The 25,890-nt window shown below is 40.0% G+C and overlaps 1 protein-coding gene and 1 long non-coding RNA gene across 3 annotated transcripts in view; both read left to right on the forward strand.

Moving 5' to 3' along the window:
* The first annotated feature begins 1,527 nt into the window (after positions 1-1,527).
* Positions 1,528-25,890, forward strand: part of EPM2A (EPM2A glucan phosphatase, laforin) — a 39,473-nt gene continuing 15,110 nt past the window's right edge. The window contains exons 1-2 of one of the 2 annotated variants that reach the window (XM_030499176.1): positions 1,528-1,838; positions 15,230-15,404. In XM_030499176.1, the coding sequence (XP_030355036.1) occupies positions 1,577-1,838; positions 15,230-15,404 (437 nt within the window). In that variant the 5' untranslated portion in view covers positions 1,528-1,576. Of the gene's footprint in view, positions 2,307-15,229; positions 15,405-25,890 lie in introns of both variants that reach the window. The other variant, XM_030499177.1, reaches the window with a different exon arrangement.
* Positions 16,447-24,714, forward strand: LOC115613562. Its single transcript, XR_003993440.1, has 3 exons — positions 16,447-16,960; positions 23,946-23,948; positions 24,704-24,714. It is a non-coding gene; the product is annotated as an uncharacterized LOC115613562 (long non-coding RNA).

The raw sequence follows: 25,890 nt of genomic DNA on the forward strand, positions 1-25,890 counted from the left end.
GTTGTCTTTAACTGTAACCTAGCACCCAATATTGACAGGCACAAAATGGATTAATGCAGAACCTAGAAGAGAAATCAACTGAATTATTTATAAAGCTAGTATCTGGCACATCAGAATCTAAGGAACAATTTTTTTTTATCATTCTACATAGCTTACAGGTCTAAGATGAGGACTTGGTTCTTACAGGCACAAAGAAGTTAAGGTTTGTCTAAAGGTACACGTGTTGCTGGATTTTTACATTGAGACTTAGACAACAGCCAGGAACTAAACTATCAATCAGATGTATTACTGATCCTGCAGTTTCTTAGTTGGGACTGTGACTGGAATGAACAGAAGCATATGGTTTTATCTAGACACAATATGCTGGGGTGCTTTTAATGCTACTGGCAAGCTTGAACTGTGGGATAAAACCCCGAAGTTCACAGTTACATTCTGTATTGCCCATAACACTAAATGCAGGTGTATGGTAAAGGGGTAGGAAGACAATTCTAGACAGGTTATGGGTAACTCAGCTGTCAGGTTATGCAAAAGGGAAGATTAAAATGGAATGTTCCATTCCACAAAGGCAGCAGTGCTACCGTGAGGGCTGGTGCTAGCAGAAACGCATGGAGGACAGCCAGAATTCCCTTAGCTCTGGTTATGTCTGAACAAGTGGTGGTGTATTGCTTACACAAGTTCAACAAGGATCCGTGAAAATGAGCTGAAGCACTCTTAAAAAATAAATTTGGCAGCACATACACTTCAGTGTGTCATCACCCCCGAACGCAGGAAACAAGCAGCCATCATCTGAGGCAGGATGTCTTTTGACTCATTGAAAGGCCTTCATCCTGTTCCCACAACTTGACCTAAAGTTACCACTCCTCTGTTTCTGTCCTTAAGACGTTTCTGAAATGGGTGTATTCACACAAGGATGGCCCTGTCAGTGGCTGGATTGCATCCTCTTTCTCATTCTTTGCAAGCCCTGAATATTGCTACACGTAGCAACTGCCAAATTACAGACAGAACAGCAAAACAGAATACACGTACTTGGGAGCTACACAATTCTTTAAAGAGCTTTCTAACCTCCCCAGCATTTCTGATCTCGCCACAATTGGCTGCCTGCCTGCCAAGAAGATACAAACATCCTGCACACCTAAGCGTTACTTGAGGCTAAACCTTGATTGTAATGTTGCACATATGGTGGTTATTTAATGACATCTGCTGTGCTAAATTAAGTCTGGGCTCCCTGGAGTAACTGCAGTAGCTTCATTTAACTAAGTGATAACACTCACATGCAAAAGTAACGTGTAGCCACTCGCAACCTAGTGCGTACCCGCAGAGGTAATCCTCCACTCTAGTCCCAACTTTAGGACTCTCTCCAGGGTGGGTATCGGTTTAACTCCCAACCGGTGTTTTGGGAGGGAAATCCCCTCCGCTACGTGCGGGCACACGGGAACACCCCCGAAGGACGAGACGCCACAACCCGCTCCCCGACCGCCGCCGCCCGCTCCGCGAAGCGGCGCCCCAGCCCCGGCCGGAAGTGCGGCGGCGCGGCCCCACGGACTAGGCCCGGGTCAGACGGAGGCTGCTGCCCGCGATGCTCTTCCGTTTCGGCGTGGTGCTGCCGGCGCGGATGACGGAGGGCGGCGGCGTGCTCCTGGTGGCCGGCTCCCGGCCGGAGCTGGGACACTGGGACCCGCAGCGCGCCGTGCCCATGAAGCCGGCGCGGCCGACCGCCCCGCTGGCCGGCCAGGAGCCCGCGCTGTGGCTGGCCGAGGTGGTGCTGCCGGACCAGGATGCTTCCAGCCCCTTCTGGTACAAGTTCCTGCGGCGGCACGGCAGAGACCTCATCTGGGAAGGTAACGGACGGGCGCTCGGGACGCGAGGACGTGCCCGCAGGCTCCGGTGGCTGGGCGGTGCCGCCACCTTTGTCCCGCCCAGGGGAGGGGTTCGGGCGGGCGGGATGAGGCGCCGGCGCTCCGTCGTTACCCTCGCGTCGTGGGGTCGGCGGGAGCGAGCAGTCGCCCGAGGCCTGGCCCGGGAGGGCTGCTCTGTGGGGGCCGGGCGGTAGGCTCCGGCAGCGCCGCCTCCTGCCCCGCGTCCCGGAGCATCGCCCAGCGTATTTCTTAGTCTCCGGCTGACAGGCCGCACTCTGTGCCTCTGGCTGTCGGCGAAGGTGGCCTCCTCCTGTACAGCGGGTGGCCTGAAGCCTGCTTGCAAGTAGAACCTCCTAGCCTATCGCGACATGACATGATATGTCGCTAGCAAAACCGTTTTTTAACGGTGTGGTGGAGGAGAGCGAATGTGGAAGGAAGCTGCTCTTCTAGGTTGGTGAAAGTTCTTTGAAACGGGTTCATTATTTTTTCGCTACTTTAGACACCCGTTGTCATGATGAAGTTTTGGTTCTTCTTCCTCTTTCTTTCCCCACAAGTAAAGATGTCGGAAGTTCCTACTTAATGCATTAAGGTGTAACTTTATGTCAATAAGCTGAAATGTCGTGATGGCATTTTCAGGGTGGTTAATTTTGCCATTGAAATTGATGGGGAAAAAAAAAAAGGGAGCATTTCTATCAGAGCTTTTCCAGCCTTCGTGCTGTTTCAGTAATACTGCCACCGAGATTTTCCCCTGTTCTGTGTTGTGAAATGTGGAATAGCTTTAGTTAGTTTCCATGTGCTGTTCTGGTGTGTGTAGGTATGATAAATAAAAGAGAACATGTGTACAATTGAATGCTGAGTCAGATAAAGCACTAAATATACCTCTTGTCACTGAGGAATGGATCCGACTCAGTGAAAGGAAGACAGATGACTAAGTAATTTGTGAGGGTTTTTTTTTAACTTTCAAACTAGTTTTATAATCCATATACCGAAATAACACATTGTAGAGCAGTTGCTCTTCACCTGTTTTAGGAATACATATCACACTTTTAAAGTGCCATTCTGTTACATAGACTAAAACATGCATGTCGTCATAACTGTTGCATTTGTTTTTTCTTCTCTATGCTAATAAAAGACTCTGTGTTAATAGTGCATTCACAGAAGTTTACATCATGAAGTACTATTTACACCATGCATTAGTAATTGTTTTATTTAGCAGCAGAAATAAACAGCATATTCTGCCTGTTTTAACCATTTTTTTCTTTTGCAGAAATGCAGGAAAAGTGAATTTATGGAATAGAAATCTTTACATCTTTCCAAGGAAGCAGAATTGGGTCTCTTTTGAAGGTGCCAAGTTGTACATAACATGCCAGTGACACTGGTATATAAAAGAGGTCCTCACCACACAGAATATAGAATTAATAATAGAGTGTTCCAGTCCGTAGGGGATCTACAATTGTAAGGTCATGATTACTGTATAGTTTGGAAGCAATGATACCTCAAGGTATTGTCCATACCTGGGAGTGCATTTAGTAACTGTAGTCTGAGTAATAAACATACTCTGTTTTGGCAGTAGTGCTACTGATGCAGCTTTAGGATTAACCTGAGTGGAATTTTGTTCTTGCCACGGTAAACGTTCAACAGTTTGAGCTTACTGCTTAGCTGCAGTGACAGAACACAAATGGGTGTATCATCCAAACGCATAGGTGGTTTTTAAGTAGTCATATCAACTATTCTTTTCTAAGTTGTTATTTACAGGAAAGAACTAAATTTGCTTAAACCTTGAAATTTGTTCTTCATGTATTATATGAAGGGAGCATAAGAAAGTTTTTCTGTACAATCATTAAGCAACATCTTGCAATCCTTTTTTATGTTACTTGTTTTAATGTTGTTTAGGTTTTTTTTGAACTGTAGATCAATAAAAGTTTTGGCTGTCATCTGTTCATTCTTGTAAAACTCAGTTTGCAAAGGCAGCTACCCTTTCTAAAATAAGAAAACTTTTGGTGATAAACCAAAAATGCTTTGACTTTTTAGTATCCTATGTGTTTAGAATTAAGATGTGCTTTGGGAGACATTTAGCAGTTATGGAACATCTGCAGTTTTGAAGACATGGTTGTAAGGGGTAGAGGAAAGTGCAGATTGATACTTGCTCTAAGTTTAAGAGTTGAGGCATTCATCTGTAACCATAGAAATTCCTGTCCAGTTATGGATGTCAGATGTTTACATATATTGGATGTTAAATAATGTGCCATGTTTAAGAAAATTACTCCCAATGTTTTTATTAGTATACTTTGTGTGAGAATTGCACTACTAATGCATATGATTTTTATACTACTGCAGTACATGTTGCATTGTGTGTTTTGTGTATAAATTTAGCTTGTCCTTACGGCCGTTCAAGTGCAGTGGGGAAACCGAAAGATGAAGTGAGGGTATTTGTTTCTGTGGTCTAGAAGAGTCAAAGTCATGGGCCAGTGTTGTGTGGCTTTTGGGCTCTATCAGGTGGTCTGCTATGAGCCTTTAGGTGAGCCTTGGCCTGCGGGAGGGATTTGTTGCTTGTGTCTGGAGGGAACTAGTTCTCTTCTCTAGGAGGATGAGGTGGGAGAGGAGACCCTTGCGCTTCTGAAGGGTCAGGTACTTACTCTGCTGTCCCAGGTGACAATGCCAGTCTGCGTTCGGGACCTGTCACTTAAAGCCATTGGGCTCTTCTGGCTCAAATGGCATGGTTTCTCTATGTGCTCTGGCCCAGGTGATGTTTCTTCAGGTTTGGTACTTTGCTTGCCTGCTGTGAGCTCAGCTGAAAGGCCTGTTACCCAGGAGGGTTTTTAGCTGTGCTACAGTATCTGTGGAAAAGCAGGTTGGCTATGTTGAGCTTTAGAATCTGGGAATAAGTTTTCCCATTCGAAAAAATAAATGAATGTATATACCTTTTCCCTTCCCACCCCTCCACCCCCCAGCTGCATCCCATGTGTCTTTCTGTGTGCTTTGTTTTTGATCTAGATTCTTCAGAACTGGGTTTATGTCTCCCTTTCAGCATGGAAAGTAAAAGTATATTGTGCTTACTGTCAAAACTAAATAAACACAAGATGAAACTTATGTTTGAATTTGATTTTGTGAGTTTATGTTTGAATACTTTCCAATGCCTTTTTCCCCTTTAGTCTGGTCTAAATAAACTGCAGGTACTATACAAGAGACATGTTCCATAAAAAGCCAGAAGAGTTACTAAGGGTATGCCCTAAACTATATTTTGACATGATGGAATGCAGTCTGTTGACACCTTATCTTTTGCAAAGGGGTAAAATACATATATAAAGAAGTATAACCTGATATTTTAAAATATTGATCCATTTTCACATAACCTAGTTTGATGTAATTGGTGCTTGCTTGAAGCTTGACAGATACCGTATTGCCAGTTAAAGCTGAAAAATGTGGTCCACCTACCTTCTAGTAGTTTCTACAGGTGAGCAGAGCCTTATGCCTTCAAAAAAACCCATCTCTAGTTTTGGGTGGGGGAAGGAGGAAGAAGAAGGTGTTTTGTTTGTACTTACCTGCTGCTGTTGTTCTCTGTGGTTCTTGGGGGCCCGAAACAAACAGTACAATACAGTTCAGTTAGAAACAGCTAGGTTACACAATCTGTGGTGTGGTATCTTGGCCTGCCAGCGTTTCCAGTTCATGTTCCTCTGAGCTTGTTAGTTACATTTTAAGCCATCTGTTGGACCACAAACAAGATGGTAGTTCAAAAAGACTTGTACATTTATGAAGTAACAGAGCTTTTAATTATACTATAATATAATTAGTGAAAATATCAGAAGTAAAATTTGAGCATGGTTTCCAAGGGTTGGGTACTTGATTGGCTGAAAACATCTGTGATAGTAAAATATTTCATTTTTGGAGTGGTAATGTGTTGAAACTTAAATCAGTCTTGTTTCTTGGCCTCAATGTGGAACAAAATGGATATAATTCTTTAAAAGCTGTGTGGGAAGTTAATACAATAGGGAGATTGTAACAGAATGAAAAATATCTGGGGCTAAGCCATTAGCAGAAAGTAAAAATCCTTTGTGGCTGTTCTGTACAGTTGGTCGCAATATTATTTTTCTGTAACTGAGATACATCTCTTTTTTTCTTTCTTTCCCAAAGCTAATGTACAGATACTCAGGTAGCAGTTCTATTATTAAAAACAAAAAAAGGAGAAAAGAACCTGGAGCGAATAACACTTCTTCATACCTCTCTGTTAATGCAGGTATTTTATGTTGTGGTGTTGCCACTGGGTGTCGCCGTTTTACCTGCCTATAGACACTGAGTGCCTAGGTTGTTGCAGCTCCTTGCACATTTCATCAGTGTCCAGTGTAATCTGTTCCTCTTTTGAAAATAATCCAGGGTTTTACGTGCTTCCCCCATCCCAGTCTTGTTCCGAAGAAGGTAGTGACTAGGAAGGAACATAAAGCACAATTGGGTGTTAGCTGAATAATTGTGCATAATACGCATTTTGTCCATGTGAGGCTGTTGCTTTGTGGACGATACTAGATGCTTAACGCTTTGTGAGTGAGGAAACTTTGTGAGTAAAAGTGGATTACTTTGAAATCGACTACCCAATGCCTCTAATGAGTAGAGAGAAACTTGTTTAGAAAGTGCAATAGCTCCGGGTGTTTTGTCCTTCAAGCCCTTCAAGACGTATACTTACCGTGGATTATGGTATAATTAAGTGGTAGCAAGTTTTTCATTACTTCCTTTCTGTGTGTCAGCATTAACCAATTTATAACAGACTACTGGAGATCAATAAAGCAACAGAGAGTTGCCCATGAAACTGCAAAATTAGAAGAATAAAAATAAGGATACACACATGCATTCCTCTGGATTTGGGAGGTATGTGTCATTTCCTACCCACGAAGATAATCGGGGGCCTGCTCTGACTGCCGTGGGAACCTAATTAAAGCACTTGTGGTTATAATGCTGAAGTTAAAATAAATGTGTTATTTATGCAAAGACTTAATTTATTTACCATTTTTCCCATCCCCCACTTCACTCTGCCCTCACTTCCAAGTGACAACAGCATGCAATATGAGTTGAGAATTTATTTTCGATGACGAGAAGCACTAAGAAATGCTAAGTAAAGTAACTGGGATGATGGTTAAGATTTTTGTGGTGGTTACTATTTTGATGTAGCTTGTTTCCTGCCTATAGTTCAGTGGTCTTTTCTGGTATGGTAGAAAGTAACAGTAATATACAGTACAATGCCATAGACTGTTTCAGAGCAGTTAGGAAGACTGTATTACACTAAACATTTTGTTGCTATCAGACATTCTTCTATCATCTATTTCCTTTATCGTTATTTTCCACCATCTCTCTGAGAAGAACCTCATTTTGGTTTTGCTGCTTTTTTTTTTTTTTTTACATGAGCTGAATTCCCTTTTAGTTGCTTTTCTCTGGCTTAATCTTCATTATTAGATTGGGCATTTGCTTAGAAATGGTTAGTACTGTAGCAGCTTCCACTCAGAAATACCTGTATCTAAGCTGACCTAGAGAGAGAAATTATTATTTTCTCATCTCTAATTTAAAAGCAAAAAAAAACCCAAACCACCAAAAAATTAAAAAAGCCTTGATTAACAGCATTAAGCACTGAGGAGGGCTTTCTTGTAAACCATTTAGTTACAATTCTGGCATAATTTTGAAAATCCCTAAAAAGAATTCTCTTAGGAGTAGACTAATAGACTAAAAATCTTGAATTCAGCCTGGATTTTAGTAGGTTTAAAACTTGTTTCCTTGGTTATATATATCAGCCCTATCAAGTGAGAAGTTGAAAAAGTCTGCTTTAAGTTTGGTAGAAAATAAACGTGCAGTGTATGTGATACAAGTGGTTTTCTTCTGTTTGGAGTTCTCTTTTGGGCTGGCAAATACAAGGAAACATTTCTGAAAATCAAACCAGACATGAAAGAGGAGTTAGTGAACTAGGTGCTGCAAATTAACAATTTTGTCTTACAGCAATATTAGGTATTTAAGTAATACAGTAATTTCATTTACTGTTTCAGAATCTAATGGGAAGATGGCTTAGTAACAGCAGAAAAAGTAACGTTAAAAAGCAGAGTAAGTAAGTATTATTAAGCATACAAGTAAGGGTTTGTACATGACATACAGAATTCAAATGTGTTATTTGGGCTATTTGTCAGAGGTGTAAAAACAAAGGGCAGCTATTCAGGGGCTTTGCTGAGACTTTGGAAAGGTGGGACTCCAGTCTAAGAGCCTGTGGCAGACTCAGACTGCTAAAATACCTGGCCTCGCTCAGTTCCAGTGAGGGCAATCCAGCCTCCCATACTTCTGTTTTTTAACAATCAGTAGCAATTCAGCCTTTGTGGGATTGAGACAGATTCTGTTTCAAGACCTCAGAGATTGAATTTCATGAAGACAGGCAGCTGGGAGACTTCTGTGACAGAAGCTGATGTAAAGGGTAAGTAAATTTGAATATTTTAAGTATAGTGAAGGAAGCTCAATTAATGTCTGATAATGATGCCATGCAGTAGCACATTCATCTCTGAATTATGTCCAAAATAGGACTTGAGGCTTTTCTTCACTGTAATGTTGGTATGAAAGATACGGAAGCTAGCTAATCTATTAAATCCTTCATTTCTGAGATTTTTTTCCATGTGTTTCCTTTAGTTCCTGTTGTTCTATTATTATTTTTTAAAAAAATCTCCTATTGCTCAAGCCCTTCCCATTCCTCTGCCTCCAGAGTGTTGATAGTGCTTATGGTATTATTAAACACTTCCAGGGGAATTTCTAAGCATGAACTCCAGATGTTCATTTACCTTGTTAAAGGACCTTGTTTAATACTGCAAATGTAGTTATGTATAATATTTAGGCATATTTAAATTTTTTACCTGTCATATAAAGCCCGCTGCAAAATTAATGACAAATGTTGTAAGTCTTTGCTCTTACTGGTTTGTAAATAGGTGATCTGAAAATTGCCTGGATACTTGCTGTTTGGATTTCTTAGTTGCCATTGAAGCTAATGTGCATATAAAAGGTTATCTAAGTAGCCCTGTGGTTTTTCAAAGGTAGCAGTGAACTGAGAAACATTCTGGCCTTGCTGGGATTTGGAAGTTTGGAAGTTGTACGCCTGTGGTTTAGGGTCTGCCTAAAGCAGGGATAAGATATACAGCACCTCTGTGGCCGCTGCTGTGCCCTGGAGTTTCTACATACCTTCTCTCACGCAATGGAAAACAGAAAAAAAGTTAAACTTCCAGCAAGTTATTCAACAAGCCGGTGTCTGAGCAAGCTGTGTCTGAGCAGAGCACTAGTGCACTCTCTGTGGAGACAGTGAAAGAGGCAATCTTAATTTTTTTCTGTTCATTCATGATTTCTTTGTTCACTACACTTAATGGTGCTGAGAAATTTCATTGACCCAGATTTTGCTCATTATCTTTTAAGATCAAGCTGGTAATTTTACCACTGTGACTCTTCTATGCAATCTGTGTGCAGTTGTCCTCTCTGTCAAGATGAGTCTGTACTGTTGGCAGACTGCTGGATTACACTTTCTCATCCCTGCAGTAGAGCTGTAATAAGATAGTAACTGAAGGTTTTTCTTTGCATTCTGTTACTGTGTGATTGGATGGAATTTCAGAAGAGCCTCTTCTGGTCCCTGCTTATCTTCTTCTAGTCGTTGGTCTTTGGACATCTTTTTCTTTCTACTGTATCTTCATCTGTTTTGCCTTTGTTTTGTTCTTTTCCCTATCTTTTGCCACTGCCATGTATCAGTTATGTGGAGATCTTTGGTTTTAATCTTTTGTTTGGTTGGTTGTACAGCCAGCTTCCTTCTTATGCCACTTTGATCATTATTCATATGCATTAAAGCAGGAGCTATAAGTGCAGTCATACAGGTTTTGAAAGAGCCCTCTGTGAAGCGCTCTGAAGAGATATTAAGTGGGGCTGCTTGGTTGCTTTGAGCTCTATCAACAAGTGGGCTGCAAAAGCAATGAGAAACTTTCTATTTTAATGCCTAGAAACTTACTTTTATGTTTCTCTTTCAGATAAGCATTTTTGCTGTGGAGAGTCACAAAGATAGAATTTAAATAAAATCATTGTGGACCTTATTGAAGGAAAGTGTGCTACCCTATCGATTAAACTAGGACCTGCATCTTCTGACAAACTTTTACAAATTCCTTCTGTTCTTTAATTAGGAAAGTCAACATGGTCAATCAACAAGAGAATCAGTACTGTTCAGATATTTAACTTACCCTTTTTTATGTTTGAATTTTACATGTTTTCAAATGATTGTGTATTTGCCTCCCCAAAATAAATAAATAAACCAATGTTTTGCTACTTGGAATGATATGAATAAAAACAAGATGAGGAAAAATACTGATTTAGAAGTGGCTTGAGCTATAAAAACATGTATTTCCTGTTGTGTATTGCCCTTTCTCAAAGGGCATTTGTGCTTGTTTTCATTTCTGCAAAGATGAACAGGTGAGTGGAAAACAGATTTGATTTTCTTTGCTTTAGTAGGAAACAGGAAAGTTGAAATGCTGTTGAAATTCCCCCAAATCTTCGAGTTTGCACAATGTTTTTTTGATGACTGTTACTAAAAAAAAAATCCCACCCAATCATGTAAATAGTTGTTTATTTCATAGTAGAAGTTTGGATGCCTACCCAGTGGTCTGGCGTTGTGTGCTGTGAGCAACATCAGCACACAACACCAGGACAGGTTCTGAGATGGGAGATCTTGCTCTCTCACAAAATGCAGGTGAGGAGGTGCACAGCTACTGTGCCTGAGCAAAGTGTTTAAATGGGAGTTGTGATGAGTTCCTGCTCTGGAGACTGGTAGAGTCATGGGGGTTTTGTTCAAAGTGTCTTGAAGTCTTTGTAAAAGGTTTTGGTAAGCTTGGGGACACTATTCAGTGTAAGGGGACAGATGTATTTACATTAACAATTTATGCACCAAAGGGTTCCTTCTGGTGAGAATTTGCCTTGCAGCTCCCTCAGGGATTCTGGAGTACATCCTCATGTTCAGCGCTCTCTGTTTAAAGCTATTGCCCTCCTAATGGAGTCTAAGGCACCCAGCTTGTAAAAGGGATGCAAAGTCCTCCAGCCATTCAATTTCTGTGTGAGCGTGATGTGCCTGGGACTGGCAGTGGTGCATTCTTTGTTGTTGGTAAAGATGTGACGTGCACCTGTGGTCCTGGAAGCACGTTGGATTGCAGCAAATTGTACCCTGGACCTTCTCTGTTTGTGCTGTGCCAGACAGTGGTGTGGAGGCACCCCGGCAAACGTGGTTTCCTGACACAGTCAGGATAGCCTTCCCACCTTGTGGGGGGGGCCTTTCCAAGCTTCAGGTGCAGAAACTAAACTTCAGCACTAGGCCTTCAGTTTTGGTAACTTACTTTAGGAAACACTTCGTGCATTTGAGAAATGAGCAATAAAGATGAGCGTGGTTTCTGTGGGGAAGGGCCGCTGTGTCTGACTTCTTCGCAAAGTCACTTAGAAAATCCATAGGTGCGGTGGCCTTCCAGATAAAGCAGATAAGAGGGATTTTTGGAGTAGGACAAACTTTAAGTGGACTTAGGAATTGGTGTGGATATGAGTGGCTTCAGATATGAGCAGGCGTGTCCAGACTCTGCATACAGGCAGTCTTATGGCACTTCTGTCTGCACTGGCTGCTATCTTTTATGTCTGGTGCCTGCAGAAGGTAAGAAATCAGAAAGGGCAGCAACACATTTCTGGTGCACTGAGAGTCAGATTCTGCTGAGCTTGGTCCCGCTGCCTTCATCACACACTCTGTTTCCTCCCAAAATAACCAACCAAACCAACAGCCCTGGACTAGAGAGCGAGGGAGGAAGTGGTGGTCTTTGATCTGTGGTGCTGCTGGAATGATTTTGGAAGATAAAAGTTGAAAGAATACAATCATTAGCTCTTTTATAGCAGCTCTAAATTATCACTGAGTTCTACATTACTCCTCCAAACTTGTCACCTGGCTCTACTTCTGAAACTGTTTTCTTGCATTGTTTTATGGGATCCAAAATATTATGGTTTTCCTGTGACAAACTGTGCTAGCAGAAGCCTGATATGAACTGATATAACAATTTCCTCCTTTTTTGAAAGTTATTTGTTAAATGTGTCTTGTGAAACAAGCTGTGTTGAGAAGCACCTGTGTATCATTTGGATGATACCTGGGTAGTGAGATCTTGATCATTTGTGGTAATTGCCTTCTTTCATAACTCTTGCAAGGGGAAATAGAGATTTCGGCTTCCTGAACACAGTTCAGTGTGATCATACTGTTTTCTAAATTAGTATTTCTTTGAGATGGTAGCACTCTCCCCTTCCTGTCTGAAATTATGACATTGTATTTGTTGAATATATACTCAACTATATGTGTTCAAGAAATACATAAATATATATGCACACACATGGATATATATGTATGTTGAATGTATATGAATATACATTCTCTTGCACAGACATCCTATTTCAATGAGTGTTGTTAATTCATAGATCAGTATATAACGTTAGGAGTAGTAAAAAGCTATGCCATTCTCACTAAAAATGTTAGGAATGCAAGTTGTTATTGTTTACCTGAGTATCACAGGCAAAACAGAAACATACCTTTTGGGATTCCCGTTTGAGTGTAGGCCACAGTGGGAAAGTGAGGTTGAGTGGTGCAGGAAAATCAACAGTAATAAATGACAATTAGAGAAGGAAGCTTTTCAGAATGATCTTTGATAAAACCTGTTTGAGGGAACAAATGAAACAAGCGTCTCGTGGCAATTTACTCGTGGCCCCGCTTTTATGTGTGGTTGTAGGCCAGGTGAGGAATGAATGGTGGTAAAGGTGAATAGGTTACAAAGCAAGGAGGTTTCTGCCATTTAAGAAAGCAGATGATAGAGAAGGAAGAGGGGAAAAAAAAAGCCAAGAATTAAAGCTGGAGAAGGAGGAGAATGAGGGTGGAGAATAAAACTGGCAAGTGACAGGAGTACAAGCACCTCAAGCAGCAGCAGTTGTTAATGGGAAAGTAGGAAGCATGTAGTGGTGCAATTGAGGTCATGAAGACAAAGAGACAAAGAGGCTTTGTTGTCTTGTAGGACTGACTAGTACCTTGAGGAAAGAAGAAATGAAGCAGAAGGAAGAGATCATAGGTTGTGGTTGCAAATATTCACACAGAAACCCTTGTGAGAGAGGAGAAACAGCTGTGAATAATGGAAGGGGCAGTCCTTGAGGGAGCCAGACTGGGTACAAGGGCACGTGCATGCAAGGAAAAGTAGGGCTAGGAAAAGAAACAGAGATCCCGAGAACATGGTTCAAAACTGCCAGGGGGCAGTGAGGGCTGGCAGCTAGCTGGGGGCTGCAGGACACCCCATGGAGCTGGCAGCCCCCGGCATCAGATACCTCCCTGGAGAGCCTGGGGATGGGGCTGTGGCTGGAATGGGACATCTGCCCATCGGTGGGTGAGGGTCAGGATCACACACAGCCTTGTGATGGCAGGGCAGGGCCATGGTGATGTGCACCACTACAGGCAGTTGTTAGAGAGTAAAATGGGGAAGGCAAGATGTGTTATTTGTGGTTGTAAAGATTTTGCTGAATATTATTATGACAATTACGAATATTATTTATGACAATTAAATGTCATAAACATCCATAGGTTTTGTTACACTGTTGTATTTGTCAGTGTAAACTGCTGTCTTCAAATACTGTTTTGAAGTGCTAAGAATGTGCAAACAATTAGAAATGTGAGAGAAAAATACAGTGGTAATATTTGTACCTTCAGGAGGTATATACTTGTCTTGCTCACCTTATTTATCAAAAGCTGTGTCCTACTATTGCATATGATGCCTAGTGGTTCAGCAATATAGAAAGAGAAAATAGTTTTCTGCTAAGTATTTTTCTTTCATTTTGGTAAATAATGTTTCACAATTATGATAAAACACTCAATGTCATTCAGAAATAAGGAGATTGAGCTTCAGTATTAGATGCTAGTCTTATTCTCTAATCATTGCATTAATACGTCTGCCAAAACACACTTGCTCTAGCAAATTTCCCTAAATGTGGTGCTTGGAAGCTGGTCATGTATTCACGTGCAGTGTGAAATTGAAGATATTCCTTTGGGCATAATTTTACTCAGAAATGTTCTGACATCATTAATAACGTATAAGTGTAACAGGCTTACATTAAAAGAAGGCCATAGACTAGGTCAGTTCTAATCTGCACAATGGCAATTAGTATTACAATAAGTATGTAAAAAGGGGGAAGGGAGGAGAATATACACGTACTGAATTTTTGGAGGCTAGATAAGCTTTTGATTGATGACACAACCCAGTTCAATTGAAGATACTTATTCTGTCATGGTTTTAAAAATTGGTTTTCTGTACTAAAGCTCACACTATTGCTGTAAGAGAAGAAGAAGGGGTAATGGATATTAGATTGTGGAAAACTAAGAAAATATTCTTTCTTTAGACAAGGCCGTTTTAGTTAATTGTGATCACTCATCACTGCAGATGTGACCATCTCTCTCTGGGTCACTTTGGGCGACTTTTACTATATATGAACAAATCCTGTAAGTGGGACGTGTGCATCTGAAGAGTACAAAGCAGCTGTTTATTGGCTAGCAAAGATAAAAGATGGTGGGATTTAATGAACTCCTAGGCTAGGCATCAGTGTGCATCCTGTGCAAGACAGGACACCTGAGAGTCTTTGCTGCCAGGCAGTTGTGGATGAGGTGGAGGAGGACCACCCTTCTCTGTTCCCTGAAACAGACCTTCACTGCTGCTGGGTTGCTGTCTGCCACCTGCTTGCTTTCTTCTTTGGGATTTGATGCCTTTCCACAGAGATGTTTTTCCTCTTGAACCCTTAAGCTGGTAACAAATCCAGTGTCACCAGTCCTACCTTTGTTTGTGGTTTTACCTTTCTGATCTTGAGCAGCCGAGCTCTCTGCTTTCTCTGATGCTGTTCTCGTAGCTTGGCAATTGCCTTAGAAATAAGCCTGAGGCAAGGTGATGCTGCTGTACAGTGTCAGAGCTAGACTGCCACAGCAAGCTGGACCCCCCCAAGGGAGGTCACACAGCAGAAACATTAAACACTGAGGTCACATATTGTCAGACATCAAATGAGGAACTTAAACGAAATTAATTATTATTGAAACTTTAAGTGCCACAGTTGATGATTTGAGAATCTTTCACAGCTTTAATCTTTGGCGTTTGTAAAATAATTTGAAAATTTGAAAAACACTGAACATTTGCTTTGTGGTAGTGCTTCCGTTACCACTGTTTCAGATGTTAATAATGTGTTATGAGAAATGCAGTTTGAACAGGCAGTAAATGCCACTCCTCAGTTCACATCTGCAAATCTTTCAGAAGATTTTCCAGATGCACAGCCTGCAGTTGTCCTTTCTTCTGTTCTAGGTGATGGGCCCCATCATGATCGAAGTTGTGTTTACAACCAGAGCAACATAGTAGATGGAGTTTACTGCCTCCCAATAGCACACTGGATTGAAGTCTCTGGACACACTGATGAGATGAAACATACAACTGACTTCTATTTTAATATTGCAGGACATCAAGCTATCCATTACTCCAGGTAAAAGTGCTGGGCTTGGCTGGTGTCGAATATTCAGGCAGAATACTAATAGAGCAAACCAAATTTGAAGTAGTGAATGGCAGTATATATGTAACAGGAAAGTTTAACAAAGATTCAGTACCTCCATGCAATTAGATGTGTCTTCTGGCAATAAGAAAGAGAGATTCTGAGTTCAAGGATACCTGTAGCCTGTACAGGTGTGTTAAATTGCATCATATCTGAAAATGACTACTGATAATTTATGGATAAATTTCTGAAAACCTGTAATTTTCAAATGCTTGTCCATACACACATGTAAATACGCATGGATGTAATGAGTTTGGTTTGGGATTATTTTGCTGAAGATCATCTCCTAGGAAACAGTATATTCCAGCACCAGGACTTTAGGGCATTACATTATCGCTCATGTGCAGCAGCAACTGCTCTTATAGATGATTTCTACTTCTGTGCATGCATTTAAAAACATACTAAAACAAGTCTTAAAAATGTTTGTACTTCCATGCTGTTCACTTGAGTCCACTGTGGCACCAGTGGAACATCCTGGCCTGAATTAGGAGACAGTAAAGCTTAAAGAGAAGAGGGTACCTACCCTTTAGGGCTGCAGGTAAAGCACATGCTGTATTTAGAGCAGCAGACTCTGTGCTGGTGTTTAACAAAGAGGTACTGAGGAATTTGGGACCATTTGTAACTTCTTCCCCGTCTCCAGTCATGGATGTGGCAGCAAGTTTGTTGATTGATGATGGTTGCATGAATGCTGACAGCCCTGACACGCCTCGTGGAGCTGGTGGTGGTTACAGAGCAGTTATTGATCCCAAAGGGGTATGTATTTTTTAAAGAAATCAAACCACCTAGTACTTTCATTAGGTCTTAGCATTGCATTGTGTGAATGTCTCCAGATTACAATTTCAGCTACACCAACCTCGCTGTCTTGTCTGCTCTTTCTACTCTTTTGTCTCCACCTTCCCACAGGGTAGGAAGCAGAATTGTCTGTTTTCTTGTCAAAGTTGCGGTGTGTAAGGGAAAGATTTCCTGCTCTTAGTATCTTTTGGAATAAACACTCTTAGGCATATGTAGGTATTCATGTGGCTTGGTACCTTTTGCCTGAGACCCCTTCAAGCTATATAATACACCTGACAGACTATACTGTTATCTGTATCTTAAGCATCCATTTCCAACACCCTATCAGAGAAAAGATCTTGTTTATTCCAAAACACAGATTTGTCAATCCCAAATAATCTTTGCTTGGCTAAGGAAGTTTGTGAGAAAGAGGAACAGCTGTCAGAAAAGGAATATCAAAATACAAAAGGCTAACTTATCTTTCTTTCCAGAGGCAGCAGTGATCCATTTAATACTGCCTTATCTGCATGGCTGTATGTTTCCAAGATTAGGTAAAGAGCTGCAGATTCTGCTAAAGAATATCAGAAGAAAATTTTCTGAGTTATGTAGTCTTTTCCAGCTGAGGATCCCCTGCTCCATTCCCGTCTCACACACACATACCTTCATTGCAAGGCAACCTTTTATGTACATCTTCAGTAATTCTTATCTCAGTTCTTTGAGTGAGCATATCCCATCACAGTCCTGTTGCATAATTATTTTTAATACTTTGAAGATATGCAGCCTTAAATGACGTTTTAATTATTAACAGTTTGGGGCAGATTTGCCTTTCTGCTGGTTATAACAAAGCAGCCCAAAAATACTGGCTAATTAAGATTTTATTTTTTTTTTTTTGGCAGAGCAGCTGCAGTGAGCTGATGAAAATGCCTTTGTTTTGTAGTAGAGTTATTGATTCAGAAGAGAAATATGCAGATTAATATCACCAAAAATAAAATAATAAACCCCAAACAAAAAAAAAAACCTACCAAAAAATCCACAAACAGAAGCAAAGAGCCAGTCCCTCGGCTTCTGTGGTTAAAAGCATGATCAGATCATAGTTATCCAGCTAAGGTAACTTCCCATGCTGTAACGAAGGCAGCAGTACTATGGGGAGCTTTATGAGCACAAATTCCGAATCCTGTCACTGGCTATAGGATCTTTACAGAATGGTGGTAGCTGGAAAGAAGTGATTTATCAATAGAAAGTTTTGAAGTGAGCCCCTTCCCTGTGTTGCTCCACTAAATAGCATTGCCATGCGTGAATTAGCTGGAGAGGAAAGTTTATCTCTATGAAAATGGCCTTCCACATGACCCCTTAGACTGATTTTACTTGTTGGCTGTCTGCTTATAACAATTAGAAACAGTTGCTCAGAGCTTCGCTGCCACCTTGCTTCTTCAAGTTGAAATGGACTGCAGCAGGATGAGGGGAGCCTGCTCCCTGCTGTTGCCAAAAGTCATTTTGAATCATGCTGAGGGTGATGGCAATGCTCTGGGGAATCAGGTTTTTCTTTATTCAGTATAGATGTATTCACTCATTGAATTCAGCGAATTTATGTTTAAACTTATATTTAGAGAACTCACTTTGTGTTAGTCATTTGGCTTGGAGAGTATATGGTGGTTCTTTTAAGCATAGCAGGATTTGAATGAATGTTTTTTTAAAGTGTGAAATGGAGCTTGCCTGCAGCTACAGAGTCATGTCTGATAACCTCCCCGGTGTTGGTGTTCGCTTGTTTCGGACATATAATGACACACATCACTGAAATCTGATTCAGGAAAAAATAACAGCCCCTTTCTCTTTTGTGTTAGATATTACTGCAATAAGATGCCTTCAAATTACAGGAGAGTTCACTTAGGACATAGTAATTTTCCAAAGCGAATTAGAGTTATTATAGTCTTTTCTGGGAGAAGATGACTTGAGAAAATTTGTAAATCTGGGGCATGCTAGTTCTGTTCCATTTCCATCTGTGAAAGGTGGAACTTCCTAATTCGTAGGTGCTATATGCCTTATTATTTATATAAAGAACCTCTGCAATTCTCAGAAGAAAGGTATTGCATAAGAGCAAGGGAGGGAGTGACAGCTGAAAATACAAAATCTTTAAATAATATTTGGAGACAGTAATGCTTGATGGCAGAATTAGGTGTTGTGGGAATGAGTAGCACTGAGAGGAAAAGACATCTAGTCGCAGTTTTCTATGTTCAGGCTAATTTTAGGTTTCTGAATCCACCCCTGTTAACTAGTGAGTTTGCATAGTTTTTGCCTACTTATTCAAATATGCCGTACGACCACCACCTCTTCATTTTAGGACATACGCTTTGATGCCATCTGTGGTGTCTAATTTTTAATAATACACATTTCAAATATACTGTCTTCATAACTGTCATTAATTGTGTGTGCTTTTTGTGGGTCATATCTCCTAAATCTGAAAAAGAAAAACATTTTTTACGTACTTTGCATGTAAAATGCAGCTAAGCTAGATTCAGTAAGCTCCCCAGTCTGTTCCTCAGACAACAATGCCAGCTATCTGTAATTAAAATATTATTAGAGCTGCTAAACATTTCAGAGGAAAATACACAATCAGCTTTAAATGTAAAAGCATGTCACTACATGAGAGTAGTCGTGGGTCCTGACAACAGTTTTACGAGGTACAGTTTTTATAGTAGCTTTTTTGCACTTTAAGACATTAAAGCCATTAAATATTAATATTTCATGTTTATGGAATGAGTGGAATGTTCCTGTAACTGGGTATAATCCAAGAAATTATGAAGTGGATGAATGTGTTGCTCTCATCAGTGTTTATGTCCCTGTCCATTAGGACAAAATAAAGCAAAAGATAAAAGAAAGTAAACGCTTGTCCTTGGAAATACTATTTTTTTTCATTTGTTTCTTGATGCTTGCAAATCAAACTTAATTTATGATGTAGTCTTCGTAAATGCTTTGTAGCTTGGTGGTAAGATGGTTTTCTTCCCCACTGCCATAGTAATGTAGGTTATAACCTAAGTTAAATGTTAAGTGGGGATGATCAGGAAAGTCACATAAAAGGTGTCCTTCTGATTTATACTAATATGTTAATGTAGACAAGTGAGTGGATGAGGAATGATCCAGGGCAAAGTCCAGATGCTTCTTGTTTACCTTCTGGAGGCACTAAAACAGTATTCTGCTGATGAGCACTGAGTTTCCTTTTGTCTGTAGTAATTCTGTGAAGAAAATAGGCATTTACTTGATTGACATGCATCTGTCATTGGGGTGGAAAAAAAACCAGCTGGTTGAGTATATTTTTGTGTGAGAATCACTGGAGAAGGGAAATAATGTAACTTCTGTTAACTTATTTGGGTCATATGAGGCACAGTTACTGCTATTTCAATGTTAGAACACTGCTGGTATTGATGAACATAAAGATACACTTAAAGACATCTGTGGTAGGACTCAGCTTGAGATTAAGATCACTGGATTCATATGTCTGTATACAGCAATTCAGGTCACTGGTAACTAGATGTCTACTTTAGCGTGAAATGAAGAATTGCTGATGAACTCCACTGATGATGCTGATGAGATCCCCATTGGTTTGTAATGAGACATGAAGCATCCTGTCTGGTTGCTTGGATGTTGATGTGTAGTGTCATCTGAGATGCTCTAGAGTTTCCTGTCTGGCCTCCAGCTGCTGTGCTACAGGAACATCATAGTTTCTTATAGCTTGTTGGCCATATCTGTAAACCCCATCCAACTGTTCCAGATGCTATAGGATGTCTCAGTTGTCAATGGGAAGCCGTCTTTAGGCAATGCATTGAGCATTGCTGTGCTGAAGACACCCGTTTGTAGATTACCAGAGCTTACTGTCTTCATCTTGATCTTGTATCCCATCTCTCAGCTGTATTAATGAATAATGTCCGTCTTGGTTCAGTTCAGAAGTCAGAATTACCTTTGAATTATGTCACTGGAAAAAATATGTTCATTTTTACTCTTTAACGTCTCTTCTGACTTACCAGTTTTAATTCATTCACAAAATAAAATACCCTTCTTAGTGTAATTCTGAAGTAGTTTTTTTATTACTGAACTATAAAAAAAGCTTTAAAGAGGAAGCTGTCACAAAAAAAACCCTAGAGTGCAGTGAACTATGCTGCTGTAGAAGAAAGCTGAACTGATACTTTATGCCTACATTGTGAATTAAGTGAAGAGGTAATGATGTCTACAGAGATTACCATAATTAACATTAAAAGCTGAGAGCTAACTGTCCCCTGTGCCTAAAAGATATTTGTGGTATTAGAGCAAAAAATAAGGAATAATGAGCTCCTGAACAAAAGTCTTCAATTGTATTCCAGTAAAATAATCCTGATTAAAAATACTTAACAACAATAGGAGTTTGTAATTTGATTTTAGTACTTGGGGTTCTAACTGTAAAGTTATCTGGCCATTTTATACTTTAAATGATGAAAATATTTTAAGGCACATTTTGTGATATGTTTATGTATTTATCTCATAAACTAGGACATTGGCCACTGATTTGAATATTGTTTTATTATACTGAGCTATAGTCTTAAACTTGTGTAAATTAGAGCCATTGTTTGCTTACCAATGGGATTCATCTTTTATAGAGTGATTCAAAGATTAATTCTGGTTTTTGTCCCTTGTATATCATCATTTTTTTCCTATATCACCCTCAACTGGAGCTGTGAAATGCTTTTACTAGTCTCTGCTGTGAAGAAAATGGGTTTTATAACAGTGTAAGAAGTGACTTTTAAGCAATTTTTTTATTTAAGTAAGTTCTTGAAAATTAAGAGGGAGTGTGAGGAAATAGGAGCGAGAGTGAGAAGACAAATTATGAACTCAGCATTTCACCTGGTTTTAAAGTCCTTATTTGTTTATTTAATTTGGATGTATCTCTGTATTGAGTAACAAAAGCATTTTTCTTTCACATATGTTTACCATCCAAGCAAAAAGTTTCTCCTTTCATGAACTTCCTACTCTGTGCCTTCCCTAACAATGGCTAAAAACTTGAAAACTGGTTCTGCTTTCTAAGTGCTGTTATTTTGCATGAACAGGATAGCACCTGGCTGGGATAACCTAAGCCAGGCTATCAAAGAGTTAGATACAAATCTCAGTCCTGTGATTGTGAGCAGAAATAGAGTTAGGATGTGCCCTCAGTACAGCCACAAACCGTGGTGCCTGCATAATGCTGTGGCTGAACTGGATCATGGGAACTCACTTTTCAGTCCTTTTGGTTTTCTGAGTATTAGCAAATAGCTGTTCTCAGCACGTCTCCTGTTCCCTCACTGTGGCCTACTACCTGAGCACTCGAAAGTAACTTGAAATGGGAACTCCTGGATGTCAGTTACTCATTTCTAATTGCATTTCTTGTGAGTGCCATAGTAACAAGCAAAATCCGGCATTAGAACAGGTGATGTAAATTTTGCCAGAAGAAAAAAATCACAGAGCTTTTAGGTTAAGATTTTTGCATGACTGTCATCAATGTTTGGACTCCCAGTATTACTTCTATCTACAGTGACTGGTCTCTTAAATCTCATGAATAACTACTAGCCAACATGCTGCCAGGTTTGTTGTGTATTGCAGTGGCCGAGGGACACAAAATATCATCTAGACTTTGGGATGACACTGTTGAAGTAATGGCCGATGAATGGTAAACTGTCTATGAGATAATGATAAAATTGTGGGAGGGAATGATTTTGGCAGCAGATGGGACTGAAAAATAACAAACTTGTGAAGTATTAATATTTTTATGTTAGTGATCTTTTATAAGGCAGGCATCATTAATATTCACCAGCTTTTCTGAGTGTTTACGCTTCTTTCTATAAAGCTACAATGTATGTTGTCATCATTATTGATGAATTAATAACTTTGAACAGTTCATACATATAGTCTAAGTAACAGAACATTTTATAAATGCTTTAATGTGGTATTTTACATTGCTTTAGATTATTAGAGCAATTAGTATAATTTGTGATTGCACAGTAAGAGCATAGTGGATTTCACTTTTGATGAAAATTAATGTATTTCTAATGAAGGACTGAATATTTTCTTCGTTAAGAAATTACTAAATCCACCAAAGGAATGCCTAGCACTCATTTGTAGTAGAAAGAAATGGCTTCCACGGCACCTTCATTATGTCTTGTTTGCCTTCTTAACTCTGTTACACTCCTCATGAGGGAGAGCAGAGTTGTGAAGTTCTTTCCATTCCTTATCCTTGCAAAGAAAGATAAAGGAAATCTTTTGGATGTTACAGATCTGAAGAAGTTTTTTTCTTTCCTAATCAATTCTGAGTCATAATCAGAAGTAATGTCAAGGACCTTCAAGCTGCCCCGTGGCTCAGCCAAGGAAGAACCAGTTGGCTTCCCTAAACTCTGAAGCAGTATGAGTGTGCAATAATTTCCTGAGGGTATTGCTATAAACCCTAAACAATAATGGCCACGAGGCAAAAGAGAGGTTTTGCAGCAACAAAAGCTCCTTGTGTACTTTTGTCTCACGAGTTAATGTCATTTTGTCTGTCGCGGGGCTGGGCTTTATGGGATGTGTGCAGGTGTGTGCAATGCTGCTGCTGGACTCTCTGTGTGTACATGGCAGCAGGAGGAGGAATGGGACCACAGCCAGAGTCCTGCTGCTTGGAACACCACATCAGCTCAAAGCTCTGTGGGGCAGCAGTTATTAGATGTGTCATTCCTCTGGAAACCAAATAATTTCTATGTATAAGTTATACATATGAAGTACATTGGGCATGGCTCAGTGTGCTTCTAGTCAGCTCAGTGAATTTGGCAAATTTAGAAAATTTTTGAAAGTAATTTAAAAAACCTGGTAGAATGTGGGTAGCTGAGTTGGATTGAGCGTTGTGAGATGGCAGAGGGAGAGAGAGCCGGAAAGACTGGCTGCTGCTTCATGGAAGCAGCTGGCTTTTATTCACATGCTAGGAGCTTGTGGCTTGCAGGGTGCTTCAGAAGAAAACCTGAAATGAGGGCTCAACTCATAAGAGCTAGTAATTCAACAAAGTAATTTCTAAACAGGGCGTAGGCATCAGGACACAACAAGCTAAAGTGGAGCTTAACATGCTGTCTGCATAGTCTTGTGAGTTTTATCTGGATTTTTTTCTGCATTTTTCTTTACCATTCTTCCATTCATATGTGGCATTTGGAATGGGCATTTGATTGAGAATTATTTATTTAGAGGAATGATTATTTAGGAATGAGTATTTCATTAATAAAAAGGCAGCAAGCAAAGGCTGGCTGCTGATGGGAAGATGAATGCCTTTCATCAGCTGGCTATAATGGGTAATACTTGTAACCACTGTTGCTCTTTACAATGAATCTTTTCATAGGTGTGTCGCTGCATGAAATTTCCTTACTTCCTAAGAAAACCTTACAGGCCTGTTGACACAGGGAGCAAAAACTAGAAGGAAGCCTGGAAATTCTCTATAGAAAAACCTTGAGAAGGTTTTTCAGAACAAATTACAGAACTTATTTGTTCTGTTTTTCTCTGTGGGATATAACAGGCAAATGTTCAAGTCTAGGAAATAAGAATTTTACGTGGGGTATCACTGTTAGGGAGCAAAAACTGTTGCTGCTTTTAATTTCTCTTTCTGTTTTACTGTGCCTTAGTGCCCCTTGTCTGTATTTCTTCTGGAGGTCTTCAGCCCTTTTTCCTGCCTCTTCACTGTTTAACATTCAGGCTGTCAGCGAGGGAGTAAAGTTCTGACTCCACTGGAAAGCAATTTGCTGGTGTTGCTGGCTGTGAATGAAATTGACTGATATTGTAAAATCCTGGGCAATTTAGCTCACAGCTGGGACGGTGGGGAAGGGGCAGCATCACTCTTTCACTAAAGATGATGTTCCAGTTGTGTTGCAGATACTTATTTCCTCTTAGCTTTTACATTCGTTTATCAGGTGCTCTCTAATTGCTGGCATTTCTTAGTATAGTTTATCTAAAGATAGCAGAAGCTCTTTCTCAAAACCAGAGATTGTGTACTCAATCTTATTGCTATTTAGTTTACCAGAAGGGAGCGAATTCAGGTATTTGGTTGTTACCAGAAGAACTTTACTAGAAGAGCTCCATAATTTACAACTGGTGAAACTTTTGAACAAGGAACTTGTGTTTCCAGTGGGGGCCCACTCTGTCTACCCTTCCCATGGTTTTTAGCAGGCACCACTCGTAGGTTGTTGGTTAGCCCAGCCAGCCTGCAACTGACTCTTAAAGAAGAAAAAGCCTCAAAACAAGAGAGTTTTCAGTTCCCAAAGCTGATGTTTATTACAATCAGATAGTTTATTACCACTACCTGGTTCGTGTCTGCTTGCTCAGAATATTCTCTATTTCTGAAAGGTAACCTGTAGGTCAGAAAAATTGGAAATAAACAACTGCATAGTTATTTCAGCTCAAACAAAATGGGAAAGTGTAAAAGATACCTCAGTTAAACCAGTAGCAAGCTGAAGCTATTAAGTGATGAATTCTACCTCTATCTTCACTAATTTTTATAAATGCTAAGAGATATAAGTGCAAGTTATTACGCTTAAATGCTTCAGATTTTTACAAGATAATTTTAAGAAAGCTTCTCCTTATAAAAATATGGACAATCCTATTTAAAGGATAAAAAATTATTTATTAGAAAGGAAACATGAATGTAGCTCTAGTTTCTTTGAAATTTGTCTCAGAGACATAAGTATTTTATTTCCCAAGAGTAAATAGAGATTATCAAATTGCTGCTGCTGTATTTTCCCATATATATTTCTCTCTCTGCAAGTAAAAACAAAAAAACCAAAGAAAGTAACTGTGTTTGTCTTCCCAGGGACCATATTAAGAGGCTGAACTGAAAATCTCTTTTCCCCTCCTTTACTGCTTGTACTTTGGGAAATTTAATTTCAGGGAGTTAGGTACATAATCCCTGCTATTGTTCAGAAGTTTAATGTATGCCCTCTTGTGAACTATGATAAAAATTGAGTCAAATGTCGTAGACATTGCCAAGTTATAAGAAATATGAATTTTCCTTTATTGGTTTAATAGACCATGTCTTGTAAGTTTAAATGGAATGTCTTTTTTCTTTGGTGTGAAACACCTAACAATAGAACGATGATTTTAAGCATGCAAGAAGAGGAAAAAGGGGAAATATGCAATTCAGTTTCAATACATAGACAAGAAAATGTAGAATGAGTAATGAAGTAGAAGGTTCCTTCCTCCCTCCTCCTCTCCCCCTTCTCTTCCCTTCTCCCTACCTACCTACCTACATAACTTCAAGTGAGTGATAAGCAGCAGGAACAGGATGGTAGCATTTATGCAGAAAGTCCATTCATCAGCTGTGGGCCAGCAGCAAGACTCTCCATGGCTGTGTCTTTCAGTTCTAGGTCTGGATGCTAGGCAGCAGTATAGGTGGGCTTCCAGAGATTTTAGTTTAGTTTAGTTTATCTAGCTTCTCCAGGACCGCCTTTTCAAAACCCTTCAGACACTTATATCCAGTGCCTCCACTGTCCCAAGGTGAAGATCTGATAAGGAGGATATGCAGCTTCCCTAATTTCTCTAGTGTTCCTTCTTTCTGCAGTCCAGCTGCCAGGTTGAAGGGTTGGCCGTGTGCAAGCCATTCCTAAACACAGCATTAGCTACTGCTTTCAATGCAGAAGACTGAATT

The sequence above is a fragment of the Strigops habroptila genome, chromosome 10 (genome assembly GCF_004027225.2).
Source record: "Strigops habroptila isolate Jane chromosome 10, bStrHab1.2.pri, whole genome shotgun sequence".
Lineage (NCBI taxonomy): Eukaryota > Metazoa > Chordata > Aves > Psittaciformes > Psittacidae > Strigops > Strigops habroptila.